Consider the following 26,010-nt stretch of genomic DNA (forward strand, 5'->3'; position numbering starts at 1 on the left):
ACACTTTCTCAATATCTGAAACAGGAAAATATAAACTGCAGTTATAAATAGCAGATAAACTCTGCCTACACTTTCCTCAATTTTTCACACCTTGATTATACTCCAACCCACTTTCATAAATCAAGATTCAGAACTATTACTTTTGCATGTTTATACTGTCCCCTCCTAAACTAAAATGTATCTAATGCTCCTATGTTGAACTTTTCAGATGAAAACAATATTGTGTGTATGCACTGATGGATGGGAAGGATTACAAGCAAGAAAATTCATGTCACATATGTGATAACCCAATTTACCCGTTCTTCTTCTGAATTGCAAACACTCTCCAGGAAACCTTCAATAAACATCCTTGTCATAAAATCAGATGACTTTATCTGGAAAGTAACACATAAATTTAGCCAAAATGCAATTGTGTTTTTATTTCAAACAATCAAAAATATAATGTTATACTATCATGTGCATGCATACATGCAAACTTCTAGGAAGTATTAGTGTAAATTTTACTAACATAAAAAGAATAATCTGGGCATACAAATATATCTTATATGCCATAATTACAGTAAACTAGGAAAAATTACTTAAATATATTTTATATGCCATAATTACAGTAAACTAGGAAAAATTACTTTTATTTCTGCTACTAACTTAGATTTGCAGCTGGTTAAATATTCTTGTCTAAATTGGGTAAAATCCATGTGGATTAGATCCAAAATACAAGACACAAAACATAGTAACAAATTATTTATATAAAAACACTTTAATTAGTCTTAATATCTGCCTTTAGCGCAATGATCATAAAGTGAAGTCCACAAATTCTACTATAAGCATGACGATGTGCCCGGTCTGAGCTGCTGTATTACGTCACTCATAAAGTGAAGTCCACAAATTCTACTATAAGCATGACGATGTGCCCAGTCTGAGCTGCTGTATTACATCACTCTCATATTCTTCTTTTTAAATTTATAAAGTGTACTTGAATTATCTTTTTTCTGATCTGAGATGTTTTTAAGTGCCCAAAGAGAACTTGAATGGTCAACGAAAGTGGGAATGATGGAAGTAACTGTGAAGACTTCACTCAATAGATTTAATTTCATAACACAATACAGCATTGACATTCTCTCTTTGCTTGATTTTGTGGTAACTTACTGGAGATAACAGGAAGGACCAAGGACATGGTAGGTATTACAACTCTATGGTGACCATCTTAAACTAAGTAACAGAACAGAGTAAGAAGCAACAAGCCTTGAAAAATCCAACAAATGACTTATTTCCTAGAATACAAAGTGAAAATGCAACAAAATAAACTGTACAATCTTGCAAATTAAATCCCAAATGATCCTAGAATTACAGATACACATCCTAATTATTACAGCTTTGAATAAACTTTAGTGGGAATCTAAATTAAATCCAGCACCGAAAGGGTTGATATGCCTTATGTATCAAAACTCTTTCTTTAAGCATATTCATAACTGATGACTCAAACTCTACATTATACAAATCTTAAGACCTAACATCATTATCTTTAAGCATATTCATAACTGATGACCCAAACTCTAAATTATACAAATCTTAAGACCTAACATCATTATCTATAATGTTTCCTTCGGCATTAAAATTTTGTTGTCACTTTATCAGTTTTAAAATATCTGGAGAATAAAACTGAATTGTATACATGAAATACTTTTACAGTAGATATAATATTAATCAGACAGAGACATGATTCATATTATCAAAAAAAAACCTATTTTTCTTATTGGATTTGTTAACATTTTATGCAACAACAAAACTAAAATAACTGCATGCAAGTGATCTTACAATTTCTGAGAAAGATTTGTCATCATCTAAGTCCTTTGACTCTGGGAGGGAATGTAACATCTTCAGATGCCTCAACACACCACCTGCATGCAACTGTACAAAGTAGAAATTGTATATATAATTTCTTTGTAATTTTTACCAAAACTGATTAAGACTGTTATTCACAGTTTATGAATCATTATGCCTCTCTGTCTATATATATATATATATATATATATATATATATATATATATATATATATATATATTTTTATATAGAACAAGAGAGAGAAAATTACAAATATACACCAAACGGAATGTAAAGTGCTACCCTGGATTCTAAATGAGAAAGCTTGATAATAATAGCAGATTTGTATAAATATGAATAAATATTATCAATAAGGTTTGAGAATATTTAATTCATATTCTACAGATCTGAACCCAGATCTGTGGGCAAATGACATCCATTGCCTTGCCTGTAGGCATCAACACCTATACCATCTCGACCATGTACACATCACCAAATATGAAGTTACAAAGTCAGTTATATATGCATTCATATGTAGCAGACATACCTGCATGCCAATCGAGTAATTAATTCTCATCTAAGTACACAGTCATTCTGGATTCCTAAGACAGAAATCATGGTATATAGAGTTAATTATAGAAATTTACAAATATACTTCAAACAGAACTGAAAGTATTATCCCCGGATTCTACAGGAGAATGCTTAATAATACTAATAGAATTTGTATAAATATGAATAAATATTATTAGAAATGCAAATTAATAATATTATGTTGAGTATGAATTAAATAAATTTCTAACCTGTAAGGTAATATTATTTATTTGTATTTAAAAACATTCTGTTAGTATTATCAAGTATAATAATGCCCTGAATTTGTTTTAGTGACACTTAAACTGATAATTTGAGTGGTTTCCTCTTTTTCACATTTTTAAGTTACATTAGTTTGAGGTTCCATTATTATTAACGTGTTATGTGTTAATGTTATCAATAGGAATAATATATATATAAAGACATTGCTATGTACCAATGAATGAAATAAAACAAACCAATTAACTAATTCAGAAACAAAAGTCAATGGTTCAGTCACAGGTGACAAGGGCATTAACTCAATAAACAAAGGTGTAACTGGCTGCACCAGTCTGAACAGACAACAGACTGGTGTGTGTGACATAATTACTGTAACACCAAAAAACAACACCATCAAGTAATATCAGTCTAATCTGTGAAATGATTCTCACTTGCTGGTTTAATAGACAAAGATCTCATTCACCCCCAGGCAATACAGATTAACTCCAAAGACAAACAAATCCCAAAAGCACTACCTTGACCTCGGCACCACAATGGTAGTTAGTGACATGTACTTTAGCTGGTTTACAGTCGATAAGTAAATGCTTGAGTTGCTAAGTGTATAAGCTTGTAGCCAGCCTCCTTTTCTTTTCTTTGAATTGTTTTTTTAAAAAAATTCTTTATTTTTGAAGCAGTCATCGTTATGAAGGCCAATGGAATTTATCTCTGTTCTCATGACAGGTTGTTTATAATGTTGGAACAATCTACATGTACTTTACTATCTACAATATATGACACTACAGGCATGACCTATACAATTTCAGAAATTGGAAGCCAGTCATTAGAACAGTCTAAGCAAAGTTGCAATGGATTAAATAAAGATCCGTTTTGGTGTTTATCTGTTTTTGAGATGTGGTCATTCACAGCAGTGTCAAAATGCATATTTTGCCAAGACATCATGTTTGCTCATAAGAAAGGTCGTTCAATAATGGTTAGACACACACACACAGAGTTAAACCCCTTCAAACCAAAATCGGAATCCCTCAATATTTAAGTTATTTTTTAAGTCCCAAATTTTCCTACTATAATAGCATTTTTTTCTCCCCAGAAATAAAAACTTCTCAACTCTGAACACTAAAACAAATTTTGGAATGCTTAAAAATAGCCCATAAAACCTAAACTCAGTTGAAACTTGGAAATATATTTAATTACTAAATTCCTGACACATGCTTGAACAGATTAATTATGGTTAACGGGTACAGTAGTTATCTGATCTGTGAAACAAGGACCCTGGAAATGTTCCAAGGGCACATGTGGTTAAAACAACACTTGACAGGTGCACTGACACAGATTAGGTCTGACAATAGACTAATGTGGTTAAAACAACACTTGACAGGTGCACTGACACAGATTTGGTCTGACAATAGACTAATGTGGTTAAAACAACACTTGACAGGTGCACTGACACAGATTAGGTCTGACAATAGACTAATGTGGTTAAAACAACACTTGACAGGTGCACTGACACAGATTAGGTCTGACAATAGACTAATGTGGTTAAAACAACACTTGACAGGTGCACTGACACAGATTAGGTCTGACAATAGACTAATGTGGTTAAAACAACACTTGACAGGTGCACTGACACAGATTAGGTCTGACAATAGACTAATGTGATGACCTAAGAGCCAGCTTTTATGGTTAATTACATGTATTAGTCACAAAATTCTTGTAGGTAATCCATTTAAGAAAGATTATGTTTATCTGCTGATTATCTAATTGTCATCCATGCTATTCATTTATATACAAGATTAATAGAACACTGTTTGATTGTTTTGTAATCAGGGCTTTTTAACCAGGCAAGTGGCCTCGCTTTTGATGTTTTGCTGACTGAGACTGACAAAGCAGCATTCTAAATGTCAGAGTCACTCAAATGACTTTTTCAATGGGAAGAATCATTACATACATGTATTTACGTAGCAATGACTGTTGTTTCTCTTCACCAACAACAGTGATGTTTTTCATGCCATGCTATGGGTGATAAATTGAAACCACTTGTAATTGATAGGGCTCAGAAATCCAGCTGCTTTAACGACATTAACGCTACAAACTTGCCAGTGACACATGTAGCTAACAGGAAGTCATGGATGACCAAACAGATATGAATAAATAATGTAAACAAAAGATAAGTCAGCCAGTCATTGACAATGCTACATGAAATCTATGTCTGAGTCACATTACTTGGAACTTGTAGTGCATTTTGTGAAAGCAATCAGGTCGATGATGAAAGCAATAAATATAATGATGAAAAGGTTCTGAGTCACTTGGTAGTGATGACATACCCTGAAATTGTAGGCTCCATACCTTCTTCAAGCCAAGCTCTTGAATACTGAATATTATTATAAAGAGTATTTGAGTACCATTCATAATTCCAATAGGCTTATAGTAAGGTTACAAAAGTACCATATCTCATTTCTCAGATGAGGACAATATTTCTTTGTGCAGCAACTGTATTTATTCATCTGACAGGATACAATTTTTAGTAAGAACATATACTATTCAGTTAATTCTTCATTAAATGCATATTTTATTTCAAATAAAACATAAAAAGTAATAGCTTTCTTAATTTTGTGCACTTTTACACACACTGACCCTATACTCTCGTAACTCCATTCTAAACTCTCTCTCTCTCTCTCTATCTCTCTCTCACCCTCCCCCATGAATATTAAATGTCTGTTGGCCAATATACAGTGTACACAACGGCATGCATGCACATGAAAAAATCAACATATAATGTGCTATCACATATAAAGGTCATTCATGTTATAAGTAATTATTGCTATCTTCATATAATGTGCATTGTTATACTCTCCTTAAGACGGCCTCATGGGAGAATAGTCCTTGACTAATGAGTCACCCTCTATAAATAAAGCATTATTATTATTTAACATTAACACAAATTTCATTCAACATCCATCAGTTGCCTAATCAATGTTCCATTAAACTGTCTTTTCTTATCAAACAACTCCCAATAAATCACTTAAAAAAGGCCTAACAGTCAGTAATGGTGAACCGCAAGATTCTAATAAGTGAAATAAAATATAGATTTGCAGTTTTGAATGTAGTTTCCACGCCTAGCCCCATGTCTCTCCCCATCCACACACACCTAAAAAAAAAGACAACAGAATACATTTGTGAAAATAACAGGCAGGGTTTGGAAACAGCTGCCCATCCTAAACTTTATATCTGATTTTTATCTTCTTAAGTCATTCATGAAACTTTGATTTACTTAAAATATTTGATTCCCTTGATGTTAATTTGTTGACCTAGCTGAGTCTGCTCAAAGAGAAGACCATACCACTTACACAGAAACACTGGTCAGAGGAAAGTGGGTATTATTATTCCAGGTTGGATATTACCTAACACTAATATCAAGCATAAAGTTATTGCTTCACCAATGATACAAACTAGATTATATAAGTACATGTACTTGCTTTAGAACTGCATTTACTTTTGAAGTCAATCAGAACTTACAGTGTTTGCTAATTTCTTTGCAACTTTTCGCCCAGCAGTGTAAGGATATACAGTTCCATGTGAAATAGTGGCAAGTTTCTCCAGGAATGCCTGACAAGAAAAATCAGAAAATTATCATATATAAATACTATGGAAAATGAACACAAATTTATTATTAAATAAAGAATCTATTTTACTTTATATTATGCAATTATGCATTTGACACTATGCAGTTCTAAAATGTTCATTTGCATTTTTTAATTTAACAATTTAACAATTTATAGTCAAATCCGATGAATTTTGTTTTACTCTTAAATTATAATAATTCATTTTCTTTCATGCAAAAAGGTTAGATTTAATTTGTTAAAAATTACAGAAACTTCAATGCCAATGAGAAGATAGAGATTTTACATAAATTGGCAATGAAGATGGCATATCAAAAATGCTATGAAACTAAATATTTTATCACATCTACATTTACATATATTTTCTGATTGGTCCAGCATCAATATTTGGCCACAGTCAAGTCTACTTGACACAAGTATACCATTGTCAACTCAAGGCAATCTGTATCATAGAGTGCAATAGCAAATTACTTTCTGGCAAGATTTCAACAAACTTGCCTAAAATATATTACAATGAAAACAAATTTAACATGAGGATCTGAGCTCAGTGGTAATTTTATCATCAGATGTCATATGGCTGGTAAACTTTGGTGGCAATCTTATCATCAGATGTCATTTGGATTGTAAACTTTGGTGGTAATCTTATCATCAGCTGTCATTTGGCTGGTAAACTTTTGGTGGTAATCTTATCATCAGATGTCATTTTGCTGGTAAACTTTGGTGGTAATCTTGTCATTGGATGTCATTTAGCTGGTAAACTTCGGTGGTAATCTTATCAGATGTCATTTTGCTGGTAAACTTCAGTGGTAATCTTATCATCAGATGTCATTTGGCTGGTAAACTTCAGTGGTAATCTTATCATCAGATGTCATTTGGCTGGTAAACTTTGGGAGAAATCTTATCATCAGATGTCATTTGGCTGATAAACTTCAGTGTAATCTTATCATCAGATGTCATTTGGCTGGTAAGCTTTGGTGGTAATCTTATCATCAAATGTCATTTTGCTGGTAAACTTCTGAGGTAATCTTATTATCAGATGTCATTTTGCTGGTAAACTTCGGTGTATTAGTTCTGTTGTCGTGTAAAATCTGTATCAACTCTGTGTACAGTTGATGGTAATCTTGCTTGCATCAATTCTGTTGACATGTTTCTAGTAAAATGTGGAAGTATCAATTCTGTTGACAGGTTGATCCATTCACAACATTCTTTTGGTAGATACCATTAAAACGTGTGTGTTCCTTAGTACTTTCAAGACTGGACTATCGTAATTCACTTCTGTTTGGTTAGTCTCAGTATCTACTACTGAAACTTCAAAACGTTCAAAACCTGGCTGCTCTGATTATCCTTAGAACTGTTCATGCTCTTAACCTTCTTTTCAATGCTACATTTTGCTCTCCGGTGTTACGAATTTATGGTCTTAAACTAAATTATTGTCATCATGTTTTTGCATTGTGATTTAATGGTGTTTGCTTTGTAATCTTGTCATCTGTATATGTTTTTATGTGTTATCTAATATTGTAAAGCATTAAGGAAGTAAAAACATTATTAAGTCTTTAAGTCTGTTCTTGTACTCCAAAATAGGTGTGTTTTATGGGCACTCTTCATGAGATTACGGTGTATGTGTGTCTATGATTGATGGGCAGTTCGTTCCATGTTTCTTTTTGGTACAAAAGAAAATCGATATGAATTTGTTTTAACAGTGGAAATAATGAGAATATGAGCCATAAAGATCTTGTGCTGTACTAAGTACACTTCAATATTATTATTATTATGATTATTATTATTATTCTCTGTTGACATGTTATTGATGTAATTCATTCTAACAGTTCTGTTGACATGTTGCTTGTACACTTCACTATATCAGTTTTATTGACATGTTGCTGGTAAACTCTGCAGTATCAGTTCTATTGACATGTTGCTGGTAAACTTTAGTGTATCAGTTCTACCGACATGTTGCTGGTAAACTTTGCTGTATCAGTTCTATCAATATGCTGCTGGTAAATTTCAATTTATCAGTTTTATTGACATGTTGCTGATGTTATAATTGTATAATTCTTGGTACATGATTTTATCTAATGTTATAAAATATTTATTCGTAGATGTACAGATCATTTTTAGCTAGATTTTGCCTACATGACAAGGGTCTGTTTTAGAACACATAATTAAAAAGGATCTATACATAGATGCTTATGTATGCAATAACAATTACTAATAATAACTTTAATAATAAGATTTAATGATGACTTTGTATTAATTTCTCATTGGTGATGGGTTTTGGATGGATCTAGAAGAATTCAGTAACTTCCCATTGGTTGGGCTAGGTCATATGAATAGGAAAGCTTGAAATAAACTGAGTTGTAAGATCCATCATGTGCGGCATATTGTGAAATAAGTGAAGTGTATATAAGGAGAGAACTAAGCAATCAGATTGATTCCTATTTTGGAATCATCCTCATTTCTTGTGTTCCTGTTGTAAGTCTCCAGACATATTTTATGTTGTACTTAAATATCATTCAAGAGGGACAGCATTGGTTTGGACTGTTCAGTGGAAATATAAAGTGCTAATTTTTTTACTATAATATTATTCTGGAACTATTGTAAATTATTCAGAGGAGTTATAGACAATGCCATTTTGACATCATCAATTTTGACATCATCATGATTCTTGGCAGACAAGTACATTTTTGGTTTTGAAATTTATATGGAACTTTTCATTTATTTGGACCATCACATATATTTATTTGGACTGTCACATACATTTATTTGGACTGTCACATACATTTATTTGGACTGACACATACATTTACTTGGACTGTCAGATACATTTATCAGGATTAGTTTTGGATTGATTTCATAATACTGTAAGCAAACTCCTTTCACATTTTCATTTATAACTTTAATAATTACATTATTTGTTAAGTTTTACAAAACTTGTCAATTTTGTTTCTTTCTGTCACTTAGTTTGTGACCATAGAGTCATAACACTGGTAAACTTTGCTGTATCAGTTCTATTGACTAGTAAGCTATATTATCAGCAAGGAAAAACATCAATGGACAATAACATCCAAATATCCTACAATACAAGGCTTTTAATCCTACAGTACAAGGCTTTTAATCCCCAATTTAAGCATTTTACCTGATTTGCATTTCCCACTGGCACACAATGAAGCCGAACCTCCTTTTTTGCTATGTTCTTTACAGCCTCCAATATTTCACTCTCCTCCTGATGGGTAAAAATTAAACCATTAAAAAAAATGAAAATGAAGGGAAGTATTGTAAAGCTTCCAAAATGAAATGAAAAAGATAATTCAAGTTCAATTTTGTAAAATAAATTTTTTCCATTATTTTCTGAAAAGCGTTTTATTATTCCATCACTATTCTTATTTGCTTTTGAAAATGTTTCAATAGCAAAAAAACCTTACTGTACATGAGACCCAAGTGAGCCAGGTATCACTCACCAAGCTTATGTAACCAAACAGTTTAACATTTTACTATGTAGGCTGATACACATCCAGGTATTACTCACCAAGCTTACATAACCTAACAGTTTATCATTTTACTAAGTAGGCTGATACACATCCAGGTATCACTCACCAAGCTTACGTAACCTAACAGTTTATCATTTTACTAAGTAGGCTGATACACATCCAGGTATCACTCACCAAGCTTACGTAACCTAACAGCTTATCATTTTACTAAGTAGGCTGATACACAACCAGGTATCACTCACCAAGCTTACATAACCTAACAGTTTATCATTTTACTAAGTAGGCTGATACACATCCAGGTATCACTCACCAAGCTTACATAACCTAACAGTTTATCATTTTACTAAGTAGGCTGATACACATCCAGGTATCACTCACCAAGCTTACGTAACCTAACAGTTTATCATTTTACTAAGTAGGCTGATACACATCCAGGTATCACTCACCAAGCTTACATAACCTAACAGTTTATCATTTTACTAAGTAGGCTGATACACATCTGTTCCAAAGATAAGGCAGAATTAATATCCACAGTGTATTGCATATAACTGAAAGCCATCCAAGATATTTAAATGTGAAGAGAAAGACAAAGCTTAATATGTTTTATAGAGTCACATGACCCACACACAATTGAAGATTTTTTGTTACTTTACTCTAGGTCAGTGGTTCCCAAACCCGAAGTAGCAATACAAAATCAGGGTAATGAGGACATTCTGGATGGACACCAGGACATTCTTTTGCAGGTGGGAAAACTCATGAAAATGTGGAAACATGGTTATGAAGCTCAAAAAACAAAATTGTTTTGGCTAGAGCCAAAAAAAGATGGGAACCACTGTGTTATGTAATCAAATTTTAAAGTGTTTCAAGATTCAGGTACTTTTTTAAAAAAATACTGTATACATGTTAAATAATGCACAAAACATGTGATAAGAAGCAATATGGTCAATGTTTTAATGCTGCAATACCAACAGCAGTCAAACTCAATTTCACCAAAAATACAGTTTCCGAATATTTAAGAAGTTTTGAAATGCAGCAATAATTTTTGAAATAATTCTCTGTAAATAAATATATAAACTTAAGACATGGTTTTCTTGAAAATCAATATTTTAAAAAAAATTTGTTGATAAGTGTGTACAGTAATTCTGATTCTTAATTACAACAATGCACGTAGTTCATGCTAACTTATTCTCTAACAATATTTATATTTTATAAGTAAAAATAAGTAAAAATAATAAATTATTCATTTTAATCCATAAGCTGCATTATTTTACAGATTGTTATTGAAATTTACACATTTTGTATTCTAAAATTATGATATTTTTGTATCTGGTTTGTATGATTTTTGGCAAGAAGACAAGCTCTGACAACACTATGCATTATGAAGCGTGTACAAGTCGCAAAGACATATATGTATTCAAATATGAACTACCTTCTAAACTCTATAGACATTGGGAACAATATTTTAGGTAAAACTGTCAATGAAATTATCAATTATATATGGAATTTTAAAACACATTATGTTAAAAAATCAACTCTATATGGAGCAAAAACAAAAGGGGGTTTAGCACTGCCAAACCCAATTTTAATAAAATATGCTAACATAATAAATAGGATCAAACAACTAAATGCTCAACTGAGAACACCTTGGGAAGCCCTATATATACATATTGGTTTGGTTTCTCCATTAGAAACAGGAAAGATATTCATAAAAATAATAAACTAAGTAAAACACTTGAAGTGCCTAAGAAATTCAGAACTATAAAAGAACTGATATACAAATATAGGCACCAAGAAAAATTATGGGAAACAGAGATATACCAAACATACAATTGGTTTAGAGAGGAAATAACAAGGAAAATTACAAATAAAGTATTAGAAGAAAATATTGATGTTAAATGGGAGTATGGAAGCATTGGGCCAGCATCGGATCCCCTAAAATCCAGAGTTTAATGTACGAATACCTCTACAACACATGGTTGACTGGAGAAGTGGCGTTAATAAGGATAATAGTAAAATGTCCACTATGCAAAATAGCAAATTTCACGAAATATCATACAATTACTCAGTGCAAGAAAAGAAAGGATGAAATAATAAAATTAATAATAGAAATCTGCAAAAGAGAAAAATACCAAAGAAACCAAATTCTATTTTTAGATGGAAACTTTGACAAAAAACACCCCATATGGAGCACTAGCACATAAGCAACACAAACAAAGGGTTTAGGAAGTAGAATTAACTATTCCTTTAACTTTCTCTCTAACAACTATACAGCTCCCTTACTGTATAGTAAAACTTAAACCACTTTGGAGAATTTGGCAAAAAATCTAAATAAAAAGAGGGGGCCAAACTCGAGTCGGGAGAAATACAATAAATAAATAAAGTATGGACCCTCACTCAAGTACAGCCCACCTCACTTTAAGAAGCAAAGCATGCGAGGAGCGACACACATAACCACGCACATAAAACAATAGGCTTTCTTTTTTTTAAATATTACATAGTACACCGCTCAGTCGCCCAAATTCAAAATTATAAATAAAGTATATGTACCAATAAAATAAAAGCAATGGTACTAAGAAAACAGGTGAAATTTGACTGGTATTGCTGTTCCAACATGAAAACTATATATAGCACTCATACAACATAGCACATACATACATAGCAAACACGGGATGTAGGAGACCTCTAGCAGAGGTCACAAACACTGCCTAGGGGAGGAAATTCGAGCTAGGTGAAGGAAACTTGGCTCAGATCAACAACCCCATAGAAAACACTAGGAAAATTAAAAATACCCCATCAAAAATTTAATTAAATAAATTTTTGATTGAAATTCTTTTATAAAAATAAACAAACAACACACCTTTGGGGGATACACATACACATAAAACACCTTTTCTTTTTTTTGGACAAATGAGGGGCTATCTATCTGGCATCTAGTGGCATCCATAGTGGAAGAGGAGGCAGCTTCTTGTTCATTTAAGAGATCATAAGATGTCTTCTGATATAAACCTCATGTCAATATAAATTTGTATTCAGGAGGATAACAAGATTTTCAAGATAGCTGCTTGGCAGTTATAATGAACATCAGATCAGTACCATTTACTCCCAGGACCAACACAACATCATAAGGGGACCCCGAGTGGCCGAGTGGTCTAAAGCGCTCACCGTTATGGATCACAGCCATCTCACCTCTGTCTGCGTGAGTTCGAGTCTCGGATTTGGCTAATGTGGTTATGTGAGAAAGCTGGCCAGTAGCTTCTCGTGGGTCGGTGGTTCTTTCCGGGGGTTTCCCGGGTTCTTCCTCCACCATTTATACTGGCCGCCATGTATAGCCTATCTTGTGCTGAAAAATGGGGTTAAACCCTACAACAACAACAACAACATCATAAGAAATCATTCATTAAAAACTACATGTGTTGATATTGCCACTGATTCAGTTGGAATATTGATGTTCAAAATGGCTTTTTGGGGGGTCACGTTAGACAACAGATCAACACCATTTTCATTTAAAACCAACTAGATATAAAAAGTCTTTCAGTGAAAACCCTATACTGGTATGACCATCCACTTCATAAGGAGTAGAGATGACAAGATTTTCAAGATGGCTGCTTTGGCAAATATACATGTATTCTACATCAGAATGGCACCATTTCATTTAGGACCATCTAAATCATAACAAGTGAAAATTCAATCTGAAGGAGCAGTGAGATTTTCAAGATGGCTCCTCTATCCCAATAGAGCTAAAAAATGATAAAATAATAATAATAATCATGATTTACCTCCACTTGGGTTCCACTAGCACTGTCTGGACCTGCCAATATTTTTCCTGAACTTAGTTTTCCATCTGAGATCAAAATGATGCGTGCAAATATCTTAATATCGTTGGCTTGGCAACTGGTGTGATCTGAAATGAAAACACTGTGTGCATGCTACGCTCTTTAAGGATCAATTATCACAGTCAATATAGTTTTATCTGATTGTCTTTTAAATGACTACCATATTTCAGACAACAAAATAAGAAAACAGATTTTCTGAAGTCATCCTTTCAACCCTGTCCACAAGTTTAAATATATATTTTCCAAATTTTCACAATGGTTTGAGTTGCAAACATGAAACTCAATGACGTCACCATGTTTTGGATATCTGTATCATCTTTTAAATTTATAACGGTTTTATCATTTGGGTTTATGAGAGTTATATTTATTTTTAATTCTTTAATTCAGTGGCTGGCATGTGCTATAGTAAAGTACATGTCATGTCTCATTCACAAATCATGACCAACTGCCAAGATCAAGTCAATAACTATTTCAGTAAAGTAAGCCATGCATTAATTTGAATGGAGGTCACAAAAACATCACATGAATCTTGAGTGCATTTGCCCTTTTGAGCTATCATGCTATTTGTTGATTGGTTCAATAATTTGAGAAGGTTTGCTGGAACAGTCAAAAACTATTGGATTACGTGAGAATTCAAGGACTAAAGTAATATTCCACTTTTACGGGATTACACTGAAGTAAACACTTTTAGAACTGTGATTCGTCAGCGGTGCTAGTAATTCAGCCGATAAAACTTTTTATTAGGTATATGTCATTTTGCAACAATCAGCACATATGTATGACATTTGTGCTAAGGAATCTTATTATTTTCATGTATACAAATCTTGTAATTAGTATTGGTGTCATCCAAGTTGATATTTGTTTTGATTTTAGCAATATAATAATAAGATCAAATGATATTTGCATAGTACTTTCAAAACCAGAGGGACTAAAGCATATTATTAAGTAAATATGGGACTCTTTCCTCAGGTGATATAGGGAAAACGCTGTCATACTAATGCCCATTCAAGAAAATATGCTGCCTTCTAAAGAGATGGGCAAAAATGCACCCTGTGTCAAGTAGTACACTGGAGACAGAACTAAACCTGTAAGAACAAAAACAGCCCCTCAACAACTCTTCCATTGAAGAACTGGTCATGAGGCTCTAACACTGGGTGAAAAGTCAATATGGGTTAATGGGGATATTTGTCACAAAAGTCAAGAAAACAATATTCCCTTTAAAACAGGTGTCATCAACAAGAGAAGTGGCAGATGGTCCATCTTTGTTTCCAAGGAGAAGAAAACATCTTCACACGAGTGAGCTTACACAGAAAAGCTCATATCTCTCTACTTGGGAACAAGCAAGGTATGAGACAGACAAGTGAACTAACTCCAGGAAAATTCGTAGAAAACTGGCATCTCAAGAACTGCCATCAACTGAAGTTTTGGTGAAAACGATCTCTTGATTTTGACATTAGCTACATGCAATAAGAAATTATGTCTGCACTATGAAGGTGTCTGCTAACTTAAAGGCAGGTTATACTTTACATAATATTCTGTAAATAAGAACAAATTATAACATAGCATTGGCAGTTACTGAAAACTTTCTATAAACTGATTATATCTGGCCTTGTTGCCCACATTGTTTATATGGCAGAATTTTAAAAGATGTGATTGAAGGCATTATTGTATGATGCAAGAAAGAGGTAATACTATCTAAAGTTACAATGAAACAAAGAATGAAGTCACTTGGATTTATTTATATACAAATTCTTCAATACAAGAGAGTGTCAAAGTTTATGTAAATTTAGAGAGGATGAAGCCAGTGTACTGTCCAAAAGAATCAGGATATCTGCCAGGCCTCTTACAGGTCTCTGTCTGGACAACATCCTACTAAGCTGCTGTAGTCTCAACTGCCTATAGGCCTATATGAAGCATGTCTATTTGCACTAATCAAATCAACCTCATCTCTGTCTGGACAACATCCTACTAAGCTGCTGTAGTCTCAACTGCCTATAGGCCTATAGGAAGCATGTCTATTTGCACTAATCAAATCAACCTCATCTCTGTCTGGACAACATCCTACTAAGCTGCTGTAGTCTCAACTGCCTATAGGCCTATAGGAAGCATGTCTATTTGCACTAATCAAATCAACCTCATCTCTGTCTGGACAACATCCTACTAAGCTGCTGTAGTCTCAACTGCCTATAGGCCTATAGGAAGCATGTCTATTTGCACTAATCAAATCAACCTCATCTCTGTCTGGACAACATCCTACTAAGCTGCTGTAGTCTCAACTGCCTATAGGCCTATAGGAAGCATGTCTATTTACACTAATCAAATCAACCTCATCTCTGTCTGGACAACATCCTACTAAGCTGCTGTAGTCTCAACTGCCTATAGGCCTATAGGAAGCATGTCTATTTGCACTAATCAAATCAACCTCATCTTCAAGGACTAGTATATCCCATGTACACATAATGGCCTAGGCAAGGACAGGTTCATCCAGGATTAGAAATTGAAAATCCTGAAAAATCATTCCAATTAAATATGCTATTTATGAAATATAAATGAAAATAAATAAAAACAATAATAGAAATATACACTTATTCAAATTTGATTCATCTTACATCACCAGATTCCATGTTAAAATAAACATGTGTGTTAATTTTTATGATTATACAGTTGTAAGGGTAATTTAGTTGACAACATATTAATTAGCTAATATTGTCCACCATTGGTTTTTCTATGGGTTGAGGTTATTTCATTTGAATAAACATATTTTTCTGGCCTTTTGACCTTTGAAGGTGTACAATTTAATCTTGTTCATGAATATGATGGAATTTGACTTCAGTTCATGGATTCCCCCTAGGAAATTTTGGCTCACCAGATTTCAGATTGGTTGACTGTTAAAAGGACCCAACCTTGTTGACTAATGGAATGTTCTAGAAATGATTCAATTCTTGTCCTGGTTCTGAAATTGTGTCTTAGTTTTTGTTTATTTATATAAGGTAGTGAATAACAGAACTACAATTTCCACACATGCTATGTCTGGTGCTGGATGATAACCACTACACTGTCTTGGACCTGGCTCCAATATATTAAAGACAAGGCAAGGGTATAACTGCAAAATTGATGCAAAATCCCTCAACCTGTCTGGTTTCACATTTATTATGATCTCCTGTTTTATATATTAAGCATAAAAAAATCCATATATATTTGTGGTACAAAAGGTTTTGAAGTGAAAATCATAACATGTCCATCAAAACGTCAACATTTATTACATCAGGTATCAATCTTTGCAACTCCACCATGGAAAGAGATGCTTCAGTGGTTTTAAAATGTTGTATTGTAGGATTAATTACCGAAGATTTAATTCTGTGTGTAAATGTATGCAGTATTTATTTTTTGCAGAGAGAAAGTTTCACATTCATATGAAGCTGTTAGACATATCATGTTTACAAGAAGAGGTTTTGCATAATGTAGCCCGCATACTTATCAAGTTATCTAGTACTTTTTGGTGATACATACTGTGTACATAAAAGCTGTAAGCTTAGGCACCCACATGTTCAAGAAAGACTTACAAGTTCTTGCAAGAATTAAAGGAGTTTAAAAATTTTTATTGCATCAAGTAAAATTCTTATAACAGAAATCATTTGGAGTAATCATCTGTTCAGAGGTGGAAAAATTGTATGCACAGCGGCCTGGGCAAACAAAATTAATTAATATCCAAATTGTGTATAAAAGCGGCCTGGGCAAGCAAAATTAATACCCAAATTGTGTATAAAATTATGAAGGAAATGTATTTTTCTTGTATGCCTTCATGTTATTCTAAATTTTAGGCAAGTAAGACATTTTAGGATTCTCTATGTCCTGATTTTTACCATGATAGTATGTATATATTTTGGGTTTTTCGAAATGCTGCTTAAGGCATTCATCAAGTTTAAAACAGAAGAATAAAAGTATACTCATTATTTTGCAAGACTTAAATATGAATTTTGTACAGGTGTAAATTTTGTTCTTGTTATCTTAACTGCAATCAAGTTATTTAGTCCGGTCTAATCATTATAATTTTTTTTACTTAAATTGTAAAAAAGGGTAAGTCAACCTTAACAATGTTAAATATTTATTTGTATGCCACTTGTGAAGATCACCTCTTACCTATATAAGTTATACATGTATTTAGATGGTAACATGAAATTAAAATTCCACCACAAGCATTTATTTACATCATTGTATGTATTTTGATAAGTATGGTTGCTTGAATCGCTAAACCAATAGCCAAACACCATTAAGGACAGCAATTCCAAGCTTATCAGGAGACTGTTTTTGCACCTTATAAAAAGGGTAGCCATTCATGATGAAGAAAAAATAAATGACATGTATTATGCTTTGTGTCAGAAAGGTGGCCATATAAATGAGTTGGCCTCTATTGTACGTGTGCATAGTCTTCCTTTATCAACTAATATTTGGGGGATGAATGGCTACAAAAAGTAAAGCTGTTGAAACACATATTTGGGTAAAAAATATAGTCTTTCAATAGAACTATGTATTCAATAACTTGTGCAAAACACTAGTGACATGAAGAAATTAGAATCTGTGTCAGTTATCAAACGTTATCACTTATATTTGTTGATTGTAATACCTCAGCCCATTTCCTACTCCCTGGAAAACTTGAATACCATGTGACTGTAAGGTATTAACTTGGGGAAGCATAACACATGCATGCACACACACACACACACACACACACACACACACACCCCCCACACACACTCTCTCTCTCTCTCTCTCTCTCTCTCTCTTAAATTAGCATCATCGTAAGTGCATATTATCCTTGTATCTCTTCCATTTGATGCAGCAATGTTTAGTTGGTAAAAACACCTACTTCTGATTTGTATTTTTTTGTTTTACAAAATTTACAAATTCACTTGTGTGGCTGACATGTCATATGCATCTATAAGAAATCAGTGCATTTCGTGCAATAATTTACAAAGCACACTGATTCAAATCATCGTCATACTACAAAAACTATCTAAATATAACCATAAAAAGTAGTTTGAAATAAACTGAAATGTTTCCTGTCAAAATAAGAAAGTAAATAGAAAAAGGATCAGAAACAGAAGAAAAGCACACTCACTGCACTGTTGACAAGTAGCTTGCTTTGGTAGCGTGGATGTGTTCTACGTCAGCAACTTCAGTATACACAATATAACATATAAATATGCAAATTTGGGTCAGCTGTAATTCTTCCCACGATCTGCCGATCAATGCCAAGTGCAAGTTTCAAGATGGAGACAGTAAATTCATTATGCTAAGTATGAAGATATCTAAACGCTTGTATTTCATAATGAGAAACACTATGTACTTGATGTTATTCAAAAACTGCTTTCTACATAGTATTTAATCAGTTAATACATGTCACAATATGTCATACAAAAATTCACTCTCAGCTGCATTATCATGCCTTTAAGCTTAAGCTCCTAGATGTAACAAAAGGTAAACAAATCAAGCAACCTACCTACCTATTTATCTATCAACCTACCTACCTATTTATCTATCAACCTACCTACCGATTTATCTATCTACTGTAAATTTCTATAGTTTGTGGGTATCAAAGTTTGTTGTTTGGTTAAGAATTACGTATTTGTGGGTAATTCATTTTGAGAATCCCTCATTTGAAACAAAAATAACAAAATTTTGAGTACCAAATGTATATCTGAATGAAATATAATGCTTACATTCATTTACAAGCAAATGGTATAATCCTTTAACTGCATTAATTAGGGTTTTTTTAATTAGGAAAGTTTTTCACTGTTCTCATTTAACCTCAATGCAGAGATCTTCAGGTGCTAAAAGAAAGTCAGTGATTGCAAACTAAACTTTTTGCTGGTTGATGTGGGGATTAATGTCTTACTGTTTGAACAAGCTCTACTGTTTAGCTCATTATGTGATGTCAATCATTCTATGAACTAGATGCCAAATTTTCAAAAATATCTCAAATAGTTGGCAGCCCATATTGACAATGCTACACAGATGAGAATTTAATTACTTGAGTTATGCTATACTTACTTTCATGCCATTTTCCTTACTGATGTATAACCAGGCAGTCATATGATTGGGTTTTGCAAAATCTGTGACCCATTTCAGTTGGTTGAAGAACAATGATAGGTGAGGGGTGCTAGTTTGTTATGATAGGTGAGGAGTCCCAGTTTGTTATGATTTGTGAGGAATGCCAGTTTGTTATGATCAGTGAGGAATGCCAGTTTGTTAACTTCTGGTACAGACTTTTTAATGAAATGAATATGCTGGTTTGGATTTGGCTCATGTGATTAAGGCAGCTTAATTATTTTTTGCTAATGAATCAAAATGTTGTTATGGTCTGTATGAAAACTTGAAATCAAGCCAGCCTTGAAAATCAGTCTTCAAAATAATCTCTCATCCCTATTTTAAAACATTCTGGCATCATTTTAGTTTGGTATGCTGGTTAAGAAACTAACTTCCTCCTATGAATTAGTTTTAAATGTTTCTGATTATATTATCAAAAATTCAAATATGAATTAAATTAAAAAATATAAATTAAAAACAAACAGCAGCATCATATAGAATATTCCTCAACAAAAATACAACAATGTCTTCATATATCATCAGCACACCCAGATTTAAAGAAACAATTTCACTTAAATGTTTGGTAATTTCCCCTAAAAAATAGGCCTACCAGCAATCCACCATCAATTTTTCTAATATAATACAATTTCTTATGGTTAATAAAAAATATGGCTTATTTGTGAATTTGTAGAACATGTTTTAGATGCTCCCTTACCCATGAGTCCTGCAAAAGACATCAACAGACCTCCAAGGAGTGGTGATGGACCACCAACTTTAAGGCAGTCTGAAACACAAAATGATTGGCATATATTTATATAATCATACATTTTTAAAGAGTGCCAATTACATTTCATATAAACATTTCATCGGTCATTTCATTGATTCAATGTAACACAGTAGCATGATCCAGACAAAGTACCTTACTTCTTTCACTCATTTCATTGATTAAATGTAACACAGAAGTATGATTCAGACAAGGTATCTTACTTCAATCGACCATTTCATTGATTAAATGTAACACAGAAGTATGATTCAGACAAACTATCTTCAATCGGTTATTTCAATGATTAAATGTATGATTCAATGTATCTTACTTCAGTTGGTCATTTCATTGATAAAATGTAACACAGCAGTATGACTCAGACAAGTATCTTACTTCAATCAGTCATTTCAATGATTAAATGTAACATAGCAGTATGATTCAAACAAGTATCTTACTTCAATCAGTCATTTCAATGATTAAATGTAACACAGCTGTATGATTCAATGTATCTTACTTCAGTTGGTCATTTCACTTGATAAAATGTAACACAGCAGTATGACTCAGACAAGTATCTTACTTCAATCAGTCATTTGAATGATTAAATGTAACACAGCAGTATGATTCAAACAAGTATCTTACTTCAATCAGTCATTTCAATGATTAAATGTAACACAGCTGTATGATTCAATGTATCTTACTTCAGTTGGTCATTTCACTTGATAAAATGTAACACAGCAGTATGACTCAGACAAGTATCTTACTTCAATCAGTCATTTGAATGATTAAATGTAACACAGCAGTATGATTCAAACAAGTATCTTACTTCAATCAGTCATTTCAATGATTAAATGTAACACAGCTGTATGATTCAATGTATCTTACTTCAGTTGGTCATTTCATTGACAAAATGTAACACAGCAGTATGACTCAGACAAGTATCTTACTTCAGTCAGTCATTTCAATGATTAAATGTAACACAGCAATATGATTCAAACAAGTATCTTACTTCAATTGGTCACTTCATTAATTAAATGTAACACACCAGTATGACTCAGACAAGTATCTTACTTCAATCAGTCATTTCAATGTTGATTAAATGTAACACAGCAGTATGATTCAGACTTTTAATGGTGACTATGTACAAGAAGATGCAACTGAATTTCAGTTAAGATATGTAAAGTTTCTCATCTTAGCATGATGTCATCAGTGCCACTCTTCATTTCACAAATATCATCTAAAAAAGTAATAACATCTCTTAATGCCACCTTACTTCCAGGACAACAGATGTAAACAGCGGACTTTACATGCCTTCAAGTCTCGGCATTCATTTGGCCCTAACCTTTTACTCCTGGGTAGGCTTCTTCTACAAAAACACCCCAATCTCAGATGTCAATACATTTCTGCCACAAACTGAGGTTCACTCTATGCAATTTTTTTCTGGTAAATTGCATTATGTGTACATGTGCGTATGTGTGTGTGTTTCCATCTTGACTGAATTACATCTAAACCTGCAGTTGTTTCTTACTGGTTTACTATGAATAAAATAATACCCATTACATATCCATTTAACCTTACATGCTTGATCTGGAATTCCATCCAGCTGTTCAATCCATATTTCTGTATTACACACCTCAATTTGAACTATTTAGGTGTCTTCTTTGATTTCCACACATAAATATTTCTAGATGCAGTGAACTGAACTTTCATAAATTCTTATTTGTTTTGAATGTCATTTATGTCATTTATCCAGTAAAGCTACATTAACTGAACCCAAAACATATGTGAACTGGGATGGATGATATGGATGTTCACCATTTATGAGGGCATATGAAGACCATCTGCAATGGCTACATGTAGAGGTAACCCAGTGAGATAAGGTCTTATGCTGCATTGAACAATCCAATGAGTTGCAGAAATTCCCTGGTTGTGATCCATTTCTTCATCAAAGAGGACTCTATGAGTTCAACAATTTGGACCACCCAAAGGTGGGGAAAATATAAATATAAAGTTGTGATTGGTGAGAAATTCCAGACTCAGTAAGCAGACCAAAGGAAATGGATTGGAATGTGAAAACCAATTTTTTCTAGTAAAATATGTTTCTTTGAGAATACTTATCCAATCATAATACCAACAGAGGACTACTACCAGCTTGCAAATCCAGGACTCGCAGATAACACTTTCAGCTAAAAGAAGCTAACAGTTATCTGTGTACCAAGGCAGTGGTTGTACAGAGTAAGCTCCCCTTAGTATAGGTATTGGCAGCAAATCCTGTCAATATCTCAGTTACTACTGGAGCGCTCAAGCTATCAGACAGCAGCTTCAAATAGGGACAATTTTTCCCCTGCAAAACTGGTGGAACCCATAAAGTTGCATTTTATGAAGCTGTTGAGCAACTTGGAAAGGTGACCTGTTGCATTGTGAAATAGGTCCCACCTGACTGAACTGAACTCTAGGGAGGATGAGGATGAAATATCTCTTGGATAACAGCTAGAGAATGTGGATTCCAATCTCCATCTGACAGCCTAAATAATGTCAGAGGACAGTCCCGTAAAATACCATACTGGAGGCAACTGCACTAACCTCATGAGCCAAAATACGTAATAATTTTGTTTGAGTTGGGGTTTGTTCTCGATATGCAGAGTAACTACCCCTCTTTATGAAAGAGTCACCCCAAATATCCAGAATGAAAGAGTCCATGCTGATCTATCTTCCTGTTTTTTTTGAGAGGTAAAAATTGGCATCATCTACCTCAATGCAGTGTTCAGTCCTTTTAAGATACAATTTCAAAGCTTGTACTGGGTCTTGTAGGTGGCCTTCAGCTGAAATGTCCAAAAAAGATAGTGGTTTCATTACAAAAGTCTGGTTATCCATGGATGGGATACTGCTCTTGGTGATGAAAGAGAGTGCCATCATGAGTGAAACTGATCCGGCTTGTCCAAACTGCATGTAATTCAGGTTCAGTATTTTTCTGGATGTGCCTGCCACCACAAATGCAATGTTTAAAAGGTGAGACAGTGATGCCCTTGAAAGTGGTTCAAATGGTGTCTTGTTCAACCAGGTAAGCACCCATGATAGGTTCTACTTTGGGCACAGAGCCAATGGCTTTGCCCATGTATAATCAAAGTTGGAGAGAAGGAGGATAAGTCTTTGTTTTGTCTGATATCCCCTCTTCCATGATAACTAAAGGTATCAGCAATCAGGGAGTGGTAACCCTTTATGGTACTCAGTGCTAACTTTATTCAATGAGCCAGAGGAGGAAATGAAGCTAATTGAGGTGCAGATGACTGGCCTCTCCAGTCCTTTTGTACACCACTGAGTGAAAAATTTAAATTTTCCTTTGTATGCTTACAGAGCGGAGGGCCCTCTTGCTTGAGCAATTCTTTTCATGACTGGCTGTAAGAACTGTTTACTTTTGAGGACCTGTTTAATATGACTCTGACATGGAGGTTCAGTACCTCTGTGTTGGGATGAAACAACTGATATCATGGCTGTTTGAGCAGATGATGGAAAATCTCAGTTTTCTGGGGAATTTCCATTGTGAGATTGATCAGTTCATTAATCCATGACTTCTGAGTGGTGCAATGAGGATGAGGTGGCACTCTGTTTCTCTTGTTTTCTGTATCACCTTTGGAATCAGAGGTACTGGAGGGTAGGTGTATATTTTCAGGATGTTCCAACCTATGAATAGTGCATTGACTGCCAAGGCTTTGGGATCTGGGATTGGTGAGACAAAGGTTGGGAGTTTTGTGTTCCAGCTAGTCATAACAGGTCCACCAATGGTTGGTCCATCGGGCAGATATCTGAGTGAAAACCAAAGGAGAAACCATTCTGTCTGCATTAGATGATTGTTCTGGGATAAAAAATCATCTAGTACATTTATTTGTCCTAGAATATGATGAACTTGGACACGGATTTGTTGTTGATTACACCACTTTAGAAAGTCCAACACCAGACTGCAATGGTCCAAGTAATTGGTTCTGCCTTGCTGTTTGAGATAAGTCATCACTGTAAAGTTGTTGGATAGAATTAGGACTACCTTTCGATTTAAATACTCCTATCACCAGTAAAAAGCTTTCAAAATGACCTTCCTCTCTAGTATACTGATATGTAGATACCGTTCCTGGAGAGACCACACTCCAATAGCTTCCCAAAAAGATAGCAGGTGTGCCCCCACAGCTTTCTGTACTTTGTATCGATATAGACAGTGATTTCTGTCTGTTGTACCTGCAGAGGTGTACCTGTGATTTCTGTCTGTTGTACCTGCAGAGGTGTACCTGTGATTCCTGTCTGTTGTACCTGCAGAGGTGTACCTGTGATTTCTGTCTGTTGTACCTGCAGAGGTGTACTTGTGATTTCTGTCTGTTGTACCTGCAGAGGTGTACCTGTGATTTCTGTCTGTTGTACCTGCAGAGGTTAAGATGGTTCTACATATCTGTCCAGATGGTAAGAAGTTAGTCCAGGGGGCAAAACTTTGGCCTCCATTGGGATAAAAGGATCATTTGTAACAGGCACATATCAAGGCAACCTAGGATGATGAGGTCTGCTTCAGTGTTGAGCATGCCTAGTAGGTTACATAATTCCCATGTGGATAGAGTTTTCCAATACAGTAAAGAAGTCACCATGGTCCAGATTTTTAATGCTAATTCCTGAGGAAGACTTATTCTGTTGACCTATGTGTTGAACTCCAATGAACAAATTGTTGAAATGGGACTAGGTCAGATTTGTCCTGGTTGACAAGAAAGCCCAGATTGGTAAGCAGTGTAAAAAGGATTATCAAGTCATGTTCTAAGACATAACTCACCTGATGTTTCTGCAGGATGTCATCCAGGTAACTTCACATTGCCACAGTAGAGATGGTCCAGATTTAAGCCATTACTCAGTTCATTAGATGAGTGAAGACCCAGGGACTGATGTTGAATCAAAAAGGGGCTGCTCTAAATTGGTATAAGATGTTGCAGTAGGCAAATCACAGGAACTTTCTGGAAGCCTTGATGAAAAAAGATGTCTTTCAGGTTCACACTGATTGGGAAGTTTCCCTCTTAGATGGTGTTCAGAATGCACTGTTGAGTTTCCATTGCGGACCAAGGAGTGTGAATGATTTGATTGGGGGCACTTAGGCTGATAACAGGTGCAGAGTGCCTTTTGCAGCTTGGACCCAGAAAAGTCTGGAATAAAACCCCAGAGAATTTATTTTTCAAATGATTTATACTGCCCTTTTCTAGAGAAGGTTGTTTATTTTGTGCTGAAATGTTGTGGCTTTGAATGGGTCCATTAGGATGTTTGAAGCTGATGGTGGCCTGGACAGTTGTGTTCACTGATCGTCATGGCAAATCTTGTCTCATTCTGTAGCAAAGAAATGAAACCTTCCTCCCAACAGGATCTACAGTAAGGGCAGAGTGGAGATGATGTCATTTTTTAGAGGTGGAGACAGTAGTGTACAGAAACACTGGTGCAAAATATAATTCTGTCTCTGTCTTTTATCCATCTAGGTTCACGAGAACTGTGGTTTTTGATGGGTGGAACTTCAATAGGACAGATTCTCAGAGGTTTGTGTCCAAGGTGTGTCCTTTGTTTCATATTACTGATTTGCAAT

General features: G+C 34.2%; 1 protein-coding gene across 3 annotated transcripts in view; it reads right to left on the reverse strand.

Moving 5' to 3' along the window:
- The window catches only part of LOC149800809 (uncharacterized), a 96,999-nt gene that overhangs the window by 20,014 nt on the left and 50,975 nt on the right, over positions 1-26,010 (reverse strand). For all 3 annotated transcript variants that reach the window (XM_089954801.1, XM_089954803.1, XM_089954804.1), the window contains exons 9-14: positions 20,370-20,438; positions 13,511-13,635; positions 9,383-9,469; positions 6,143-6,232; positions 1,816-1,908; positions 297-374 (exon numbers count right to left, since the gene is read on the reverse strand). In XM_089954801.1, the coding sequence (XP_089810927.1) occupies positions 297-374; positions 1,816-1,908; positions 6,143-6,232; positions 9,383-9,469; positions 13,511-13,635; positions 20,370-20,438 (542 nt within the window). The remainder of the gene's footprint in view (positions 1-296; positions 375-1,815; positions 1,909-6,142; positions 6,233-9,382; positions 9,470-13,510; positions 13,636-20,369; positions 20,439-26,010) is intronic.

The sequence above is a fragment of the Sinohyriopsis cumingii genome, chromosome 4 (genome assembly GCF_028554795.1).
Source record: "Sinohyriopsis cumingii isolate HCF-2022 chromosome 4, ASM2855479v2, whole genome shotgun sequence".
NCBI lineage: Eukaryota > Metazoa > Mollusca > Bivalvia > Unionida > Unionidae > Sinohyriopsis > Sinohyriopsis cumingii.